Consider the following 9,606-nt stretch of genomic DNA (forward strand, 5'->3'; position numbering starts at 1 on the left):
CTAGTTATGCATATTGCATTTTGAGACCAATCGAAAAACAACATGGCCGACAGGCAGTCATCTTGGATTTTGTTAATTGAAGTTTGTTATCGCTATTTCTCAGAAAGTACTGAAGGGATCTTTCTCAAATTTTATATGTGGGTTTCCCTTGGTACCTTGTTATGCATATTGCATTTTAAGACCAATCGAAAAACAACATGGCCGACAGGCAGCCATCTTGGATTTTGTTAATTTAAGTTTGGTATAGCTATTTCTGAGAAAGTACTGAAGGGATCTTTCTCAAATTTCATATGTAGGTTTCCCTTGGTGCCTTGTTATGTATTTTGCATTTTGAGACCAATCGAAAAACAACATGGCCGACAGGCAGCCATCTTGGATTTTGACAATTTAAGTTTGTTATCACTATTTCTCAGAAAGTACTGAAGGGATCTTTCTCAAATTTCATATGTAGGTTCCCCTTGGTGACTAGTTATGCATATTGCATTTTGAGACCAATCGGAAAACAACATGGCCGACAGGCAGCCATCTTGGATTTTGACAATTGAAGTTTGTTATCGCTATTTCTGAGAAAGTATTGAAGGGATCTTTCTCAAATTTCATATATAGCTTCCCCTTGTTTGAAAAGTACTAGAGGGATGTTTCTCAATTTACACAGATTAGTAAAAGGAAGGGAAAAATAGAGAAAAGATCAATCTGACATGGAACTTATAAAGATCGTTCAATGGTGGGCGCCAAGATCCCTCTGGGATCTCTTGTTATATAACACACTTATTTTATTTTCCTATCCCCTAACATTTTTATATAACACACTTATTTTATTTCCCTATCCACTGACATTTTTATATAACACACTTATTTACGTTTCCTATCCTCTGACATTTTTATTTAGCACACTTATTTTATTTTCCTACCCCCTGACATTTTTATATAGCACACTTATTTAATTTTCCTATCCCCTAACATTTTTATATAACCCACAGATCTTACATTCCTATCACCTGACATTTTTATATAACACACTTATTTTATTTCCCTATCCCCTGACATTGTTATATTGCACACTTATTTTATTTTCCTATCCCCTGACATTTTCATATAACACACTTATTTTATTTTCCTATCCCCTAACATTTTTATATAACACACTTATTTTACATTCCTATCCCCTGACATTTTTATACAACACACTTATTTTATTTTCCTTTCCATTAACATTTTTATATAACACACTAATTTTATTTTCCTATCCCCTAACATTTTTATATAACACACTTATTTAATTTTCCTATCCCCTAACATTTTTATATAACACACTTATTTAATTTTTCTATCCCCTAACATTTTTATATAACACACTTATTTTATTTTCCTATCCCCTGACATTTTTATATAACACACTTATTCTATTTTCCTATCCCCTGGCATTTTTATATAACACACTTATTTTATTTTCCTTTCCCCTGGCATTTTTATATAACACACTTATTTTATTTTCCTATCCCCTGACATTTTCATATAACACACTTATTTTATTTTCCTATCCCCTGACATTTTCATATAACACACTTATTTAATTTCCCTATCCCCTGACAATTTTTATATAACACACTTATTTTATTTCCCAATGCCCTAACATTTTTATATAACACACTTATTTTATTTTCCTATCCCCTGACAATTTTTATACAACACACTTATTTTATTTTCCTATCCACTGACATTTTCATATAACACACTTATTTAATTTTCCTATCCCCTGACATTTTCATATAACACACTTATTTAATTTCCCTATCCCCTGACAATTTTTATATAACACACTTATTTTATTTTCCTATCCCCTGACATTTTTATATAACACATTTATTTTATTTCCCTATCCCCTGACATTTTTATATAACACACTTATTTTATTTTCCTATCCCCTGACATTTTCATATAACACACTTATTTAATTTCCCTATCCCCTGACAATTTTTATATAACACACTTATTTTATTTTCCTATCCCCTGACAATTTTATATAACACATTTATTTTATTTTCCTATCCCCTGACATTTTTATATAACACATTTATTTTATTTCCCTATCCCCTGACAATTTTTATATAACACACTTATTTTATTTTCCTATCCCCTAACATTTTCATATAACACACTTATTTTATTTTTCTATCCCCTAACATTTTCATATAACACACTTATTTTATTTTTCTATCCCCTAACATTTTTATTTAACACACTTATTTTATTTTCCTATCCCCTAACATTTTTATATAACACACTTATTTTATTTTCCTATCCCCTAACATTTTCATATAACACACTTATTTAATTTCGCTATCCCCTAACTTTTTTATATAACACACTTATTTTACATTCCTATCCCCTAACATTTTCATATAACACACTTATTTTATTTTTCTATCCCCTAACATTTTTATTTAACACACTTATTTTATTTTCCTATCCCCTAACTTTTTTATATAACACACTTATTTTACATTCCTATCCCCTAACATTTTCATATAACACACTTATTTTATTTTCCTATCCCCTAACATTTTTATACAACACACTTATTTTATTTTTCTATCCCCTAACATTTTTATTTAACACACTTAATTTATTTTCCTATCCCCTAACTTTTTTATATAACACACTTATTTTATTTTCCTATCCTCTGACATTTTTATATAACACACTTATTTTATTTTCCTATCCCCTAACTTTTTTATATAACACACTTATTTTATTTTCCTATCCCCTGACAATTTTTATATAACACACTTATTTTATTTTCCTATCCCCTGACATTTTCATATAACACACTTATTTAATTTCCCTAACCCCTGACAATTTTTATATAACACACTTATTTTATTTTCCTATCCCCTAACATTTTCATATAACACACTTATTTAATTTCCCTATCCCCTGACAATTTTTATATAACACACTTATTTTATTTTTCTATCCCCTAACTTTTTTATATAACACACTTATTCTATTTTCCTATCACCTGACATTTTTATATAACACACTTATTTTATTTTCCTATCCCCTGACATTTTTATATAACACACTTATTTTATTTTCCTATCCCCTGACATTTTTATATAACACACTTATTTTATTTTCCTATCCCCTGACATTTTTATACAACACACTTATTTTATTTTCCTATCCCCTAACATTTTTATATAAAACACTTATTTTATTTTCCTTTCCATTAACATTTTTATATAACACACTTATTTTATTTTCCTATCCCCTAACATTTTTATATAAAACACTTATTTTATTTTCCTTTCCATTAACATTTTTATATAACACACTTATTTTATTTTCCTATCCCCTAACATTTTTATATAACACACTTATTCCATTTTCCTATCCCCTAACATTTTTATATAACACACTTATTTTATTTTCCTATCCCCTGACATTGTTATATAACACACTTATTTTACATTCCTATCCCCTGACATTGTTATATAACACACTTATTTTATTTTCCTATCCCCTGACATTTTTATACAACACGCTTATTTTATTTTCCTATCCCCTGACAATTTTTATACAACACACTTATTTTAATTTCCCTATCCCCTGACAATTTTTATACAACACACTTATTTTAATTTCCCTATCCCCTGACAATTTTTATATAACACACTTATTTTATTTTCCTATCCCCTAACATTTTTATATAACACACTTATTTTATTTTCCTATCCCCTGACATTTTTATATAACACACTTATTTTATTTCCCTATGCCCTGTACTTTTCCACCATCCTATCTCTACAGATGATGTTTAGCCGCTGCCAGATAATGTATTTTTTTTAAGTAAGACAGATTTTACATAATCAAGTTTAAACATTTTTTGGCTCTTTGAATGAGGTGTTATTTTGTACAATGCAAATTTTGGCATGGCAACAAATATATGCATGGTAAAGATAATAAAAAAGTCATTTAAAAAAAAGAATGGTAGGAATGTGGTGAAGGCATCCGTTTTTAAAAACACGTTAGTTTAGTTTTGTTGAAATATGGCACATCCGGCACCTCGCGCACCGCTATATGTTTTGGAATTTAGAAAATATCTACCACGTGACCTCTATTTCCGGTAACTTTTCCAGTCGGGAAAAATTCTAAAGATTTGGAGTTTTTTAACGTGATGTAAACACTACAAACATGTGGTTACAACAGGTAAACGGCTACATATCTAATACAAATTGTTTGATTCGTAGTTTTATATATGACTTCCCCTCTGTAGGCCGTTTTACAGACTTAAGTCTGTGTACGTGATAGCCATTCGTCTGTCGTTTCGACTGTTCCGATATTTTCCGGTTTCGGTGCTGCTATCTTGTCGAACACGTTATATATTTTATTATTTTCTAAAACAATTCATTGGTGCGATATACTTGCTGTATACGATTCGTCCTAAGCTCGTATCCTCGCAAGTTGTAAGTAAGTTAAATTTAAGAAAATTTTATTTAACGCCGATATATTTAAAACATGACAACACAAGCTCGTTTGGTGAGCTTTAAAATCGACATAATAAAACATACATCAAAAGCAAGGGTTAGCATTGATATAACTAGATATGTTCATTCTGTAATATTACATACAGAAAGAGGTATAAACTCCACCTACACTCAATTCGAAGTAAATCTAAATCTTCTTTTGATGGCATGCATGTGTATACTCCTATAACATAAGAGGCCACTGGTCGGCTCTTTCTGCCGGATATTATTTTGCCGACTGCGAGGTTACACGGCGCCTGTCAAAAGTATCTCGCCGTGTAAAACCTCTAACATTGTTGGAGTAGCATGTGTAGAGCTAGAGCAGGTATTGAGGTTGGATACCTGCAAATACCACTTTGGACTCTTCTAATGACTTTAAAGTTTATTTCATTTTATGTATAATCATTGGTATAGTAGAAGCATAGTAAATTCTGGCATCCATTATATAGATGTGTGTAGCAGGCCAGGTTTTAATTGTGTAGCAGAACTGGACTGGCTCGATCATCGGCGACCAGGTACAATTGTAGCTCAGTGGTAGAGTGTCCGTCTAGAGTTTGGAGGGTCCCAAGTTCGAACCCCGGTCTGGCTGCTACATCGTCTCCTCTGGTCTGGCTGCTACATCGTCTCCTCTCCTGTTACATAATTGGCGAGCTTGCCTACCCTTGTTTAAGGCATTGGGAGTATGCTTAGCAAGGGGATATTCAAACTTGTGGTCTTCAGGAGCGAAGACTTGAGAAAAAGGAGGGAGGAGTGTAGCAGAACTGGACTGGGTCAATCATTGGCGACCAGGTAGCTCAGTGGTAGAGTGTCCGTCTAGAGTTCGGAGGGTCCCGGGTTTGAACCCCAGTCTGGCTGCTACATTTTCTCCTCTCCTGTTACAATTGTAAATACTGTACATAGTTGTATGGTCCCCTACTAGCTTCAGGCTAGGGGGAATTTCCCTTTTGCTACTACTCCTTGAACTTTCACATTGGTGCCACAGCCACTCCAAGTGAAAGCAAGAGGCTTCCTTGGAGATAGAACCTGGGTTTGTGTGTTCGAAGGCGAACACATTTGAAGGAGGAAGTAGTGTAGCAGGTCGGGGTTTAATTGTAAATACTGTATATAGTTGTATGGTTGCTTTCTAGGTTCAGGCTAGGGGGAATTTCCCTTTAGCTCAGTCGGTAGAGCGGCGGACCAGTAAGCCGAGGGTCGCGGGTTTGATCCCGGCTGGCTGCACACTACTACTCCTTGAACTTTTACATATGCATCCTATTGTAAACATCTGATTGTTGCCAAACAATTTAACTCTTTACATATATCCACCATATATATTTAAGGAAAAACACAATCTTATTAAAATCTAGATGGTCATTCTCACTACGTTACATGAACATCTAACGGCATTAATGCATAAGGGGTCATGTTAGTATAGAATCAGACATATCCAAGGGAACAAAATCATAAAGCTCCATTTTATTTATAATTTTAATATTCTAGAGACGGGGCCAGTCTAAGCTGACGCGTACAGCCATCTTTGTCCAACATTCAGTTTAAACCTGCAGGCAGCTGGGCTGGCCAGCTTGAAAAGTTGGGTCAGTGTTACTCCTTTAACATAAGAGGCCGCTGGTCGGCTCTTTTCCTATCGGATATTATTTTGCCGACTGCGACGTTACACGGCGCCTGTCAAAAGTATCTCGCCGTGTAAAACCTCTAACATTGTTGCAGTAGATATAGGTCAGTGTATGAGTCTAGTTAAAGGGACTTGTGTCATAATATTCACATATTCCGAGGATTTGTTAATATACTGAACAGAAACATTGGAATTATGCGTTGTGCTTTAAATCATTGGTGCAAATCTAAATTTGATCTGATGTGAGTGGCAATGTTATCATTTATATGGAATTTATTTAAATGAGTTCAGTAAAGTTTATAGCCACAGGTGTAAGTTATAGGATATTAGAGTGTAAATAAAAACTCAATCCAATTCAAATGCAAGACAGGAAAATTTGGACTTAGATGACATGTGTTTATCTATAGAGATATAATTGTGTGACATATTAAAATTGTAACATCCATTATTGGTGAAGTAACAGTAGTGTTATTGCACATGTACTCTACCAAATTTGTGACATAATGACATATTACAGGGTAGATCATGCTCAGACCACTTATAACTTATACTGATAATGTGATAAAATAACCAATAACAATATCTCTGTTAAAGATTTATATGACTATGATAACCTATTGTTCTTTTATTAGAATACCAAATGAGAAGTGTACTTGAAATGGCTGCCCTGCTAGTCCTGTTCCTGGGCGTCCTGGACACGTCACTAGTGCTTGGACAGTTGGGAGAGTCACCTGATGTAGGACCTCCGGTGGAATGCAGTGGAAATCGCTATCGGACCCATGATAAAAACTGTGTCAACTGCACTGAATGTCCACCAGATCTGATCGTCATTAAATTGTGTTCTCCAAAAACAGACACAAAATGTGGGCCATTTTTAGGCTTTTCTTTCCAGGAATCACAAAGATCCCAGCAAGTGCTGCCAGAAGACAATGCATATAATAATAAAACACTGCTGAAGTTTGACCTCGTAGAGAAAGTGACATGGAACATTGGCGCCAGTTGGCCTTCTCCCTCATAGGGGTATTGTGTTTACTGGTTGTGGTAGCTACTGTTATCGTATTTGTGACATACGCTAGATTTCTGAAGTATCGTCAGGCTAAGACACGGCGACAATCAATTTCAGAAAGAGGTAATTGTTACTTATTAGACTATTTCTATGTTGGAGTGATAATGTGGTCATATTTATCATTAATAGCTTTAATTTCATAAGAGCAAAGAATTGCTTTTCATGACTATGTGTAACACCTGATTATCAGCTGGTATATGTGTAGACAGGTGTGTTTAAATATGGTGAACACACTTATATAACAGGCCGAGTTTCAATTTAAGGGAACATAGAAAACATTATTGTATTTAAGGAAAAACTCTTAGTCAAGGAACTTTCCTAATTCTTTTATGCTTTCCCATATATATGGACCTACAGAAAATTTTTAGTTTGAGTTTCCTGATATTAAAGGATAATGAAACTGAGGCCAGATAATTTTAGATCACGACTTATTTCAAGATGTATTTTAATTCATGCAGGTATGCATGGCGTATGTAATACATTGATCAGTTAATATTTTTACAGGTGAAATGGAGGGGGAATATGTTGTTATACATCGACGTCCTTCTGGATACATCCCCACATCTTTAGAGGAGTTTAACCAGATCTCGGAAGGTTCACCTGTGTCGCCTCTCCTAGAAAGTTTGTCCCACAATAATTATCACCGGGGGCCTGACAGATACTCGAGACTTCCGCGCCGCAACAATTATCGCCCTCAGAGAAGACTTCTCAATGAGTATGTTGACGATGTGTTTGAATCAGATAATAGTGATGGGTCAAGGACATCTGGGATCAGGGGACATCTACAGACAATTCCAGAGACACCCGATGGGGATGTCTAAAATATGGAAACATTTCTATGTGTATGATAAGAAATCCGACCTTAAAGTCAAGATCTCTAGAGTGTTTGATTGGAGATGGAAAACAGTGTATATATGTTTAAATGATAGAGGTAGTATGTGTGTTGAAAAATTCAAGACTTTGTATAATACAAGTACAATGATTTTTTACTCTGAGAGCTGAAATGAATGAGGTTAAGTTTGTTATGTCAGAGAGACATTATAATTGTATGAACAAGTCTTAGTGTTATGTCAGAGAGACATTATAATTGTATGAACAAGTCTTAGTTAAGCTAGAGATATATTTTAATGTAAAATTAGCTGCATACATGCTACAGCATTGCAGGTGGACTACACATAATTCTTGTTTTGTATGATTTTCAAAATCTTCGGGTTAATTTATCAATGTTTGTTTTAAATTTTCATAAAAACAAAAATGTCAAGTCTGATTAATGCATTTGAAGGGTTTCCACAAACAGATCAATTTAGGTCAAAAGTGACTTAATATTTTGTTTGCAGGATTGAATACACTGTCTATGGCCGGTTTCTGGTTGTTTCCTAGGTTAATCACACTGTCAACAGTTAGGGTGATTTCTGGTTGTTTGCTAGGTTGACCACAGTGTCAACAGTCAGGATGATTTCTGGTTGTTTGCTAGGTTGACCACTGTGTCAACAGTCAGGGTGATTTCTGGTTGTTTGCTAGGTTTATCACTGTGTCAACAGTCAGGATGATTTCTGGTTGTTTGCTAGGTTTATCACTGTGTCAACAGTCAGGATGATTTCTGGTTGTTTGCTAGGTTAATCACACTGTCAACAGTCAGGGTGATTTCTGGTTGTTTGCTAGGTTGACCACAGTGTCAACAGTCAGGATGATTTCTGGTTGTTTGCTTGGTTAATCACACTGTCAACAGTCAGGGTGATTTCTGGTTGTTTGCTAGGTTGATCACTTTGTCAACAGTCAGGGTGATTTCTGGTTGTTTGCTAGGTTGATCACTGTGTCAACAGTCAGGGTGATTTCTGGTTGTTTGCCAGGTTTATCACTGTGTCAACAGTCAGGGTGATTTCTGGTTGTTTGCCAGGTTTATCACCGTCATCAGCCAGGGTCACTTTTAAACAGGTGTCTACTTGTAGTTGTGGTGTCTTCATTAAACAACTATACAGATCAATCAGGGTAAAGTGTCTCTCCCAAGGACATAACCACAACGAACGGTCTGTTATCTTTTATCAATCTAAGAAACACAAACCAACTCAGGTGTGGAGTGAACCTCCGATCTGTTACTCGTGTTTAACGTGTTACATTAGCCTAATGCTCTACCAACTTTGTTATCCAGACCCAGATCCGCTGCATGATTTATTAGAAATGTCAGAAGATAGTCCAGAATTTCATACAGCATGTCATTTCCTTTCCACTACAATCCTTCACAATTTCACACTGTTTCAGGTTTATTAAGGGTATTTTATTAGTGTTTGATGGTTTCTTGTATTTGATGCATAATTATACTCTTAACTAACAATGAAATATAGCGTTTGACGAAATATTCATTTTTCCAGGCCCATAGCCTGGGTTTTAAATTATTCCTT

At 34.6% G+C, this 9,606-nt stretch overlaps 1 protein-coding gene across 1 annotated transcript; it reads left to right on the plus strand.

The window, feature by feature from the left end:
* The first annotated feature begins 4,099 nt into the window (after positions 1-4,099).
* On the plus strand, positions 4,100-9,128 carry LOC117319985. Its single transcript, XM_033874684.1, has 3 exons — positions 4,100-4,212; positions 6,774-7,270; positions 7,712-9,128. The coding sequence occupies exons 2-3, from the start codon at positions 7,123-7,125 to the stop codon at positions 8,026-8,028; spliced, it is 465 nt and encodes a 154-aa protein (XP_033730575.1). The 5' UTR covers positions 4,100-4,212; positions 6,774-7,122; the 3' UTR covers positions 8,029-9,128.
* The last annotated feature ends 478 nt before the right edge of the window (positions 9,129-9,606 follow it).

This window comes from Pecten maximus, unplaced genomic scaffold (genome assembly GCF_902652985.1).
Source record: "Pecten maximus unplaced genomic scaffold, xPecMax1.1, whole genome shotgun sequence".
In the NCBI taxonomy this organism is placed as follows: Eukaryota; Metazoa; Mollusca; class Bivalvia; order Pectinida; family Pectinidae; genus Pecten; species Pecten maximus.

Excerpts from the sequence above, each read along its gene's own strand:
- LOC117319985 (XM_033874684.1), top strand. The coding sequence starts at position 7,123 with ATGGAACATTGGCGCCAGTTGGCCTTCTCCCTCATAGGGGTATTGTGT. Across the intron at positions 7,271-7,711 it reads ACAATCAATTTCAGAAAGAG|GTGAAATGGAGGGGGAATAT; the intron begins GTAATTGTTACT and ends ATATTTTTACAG.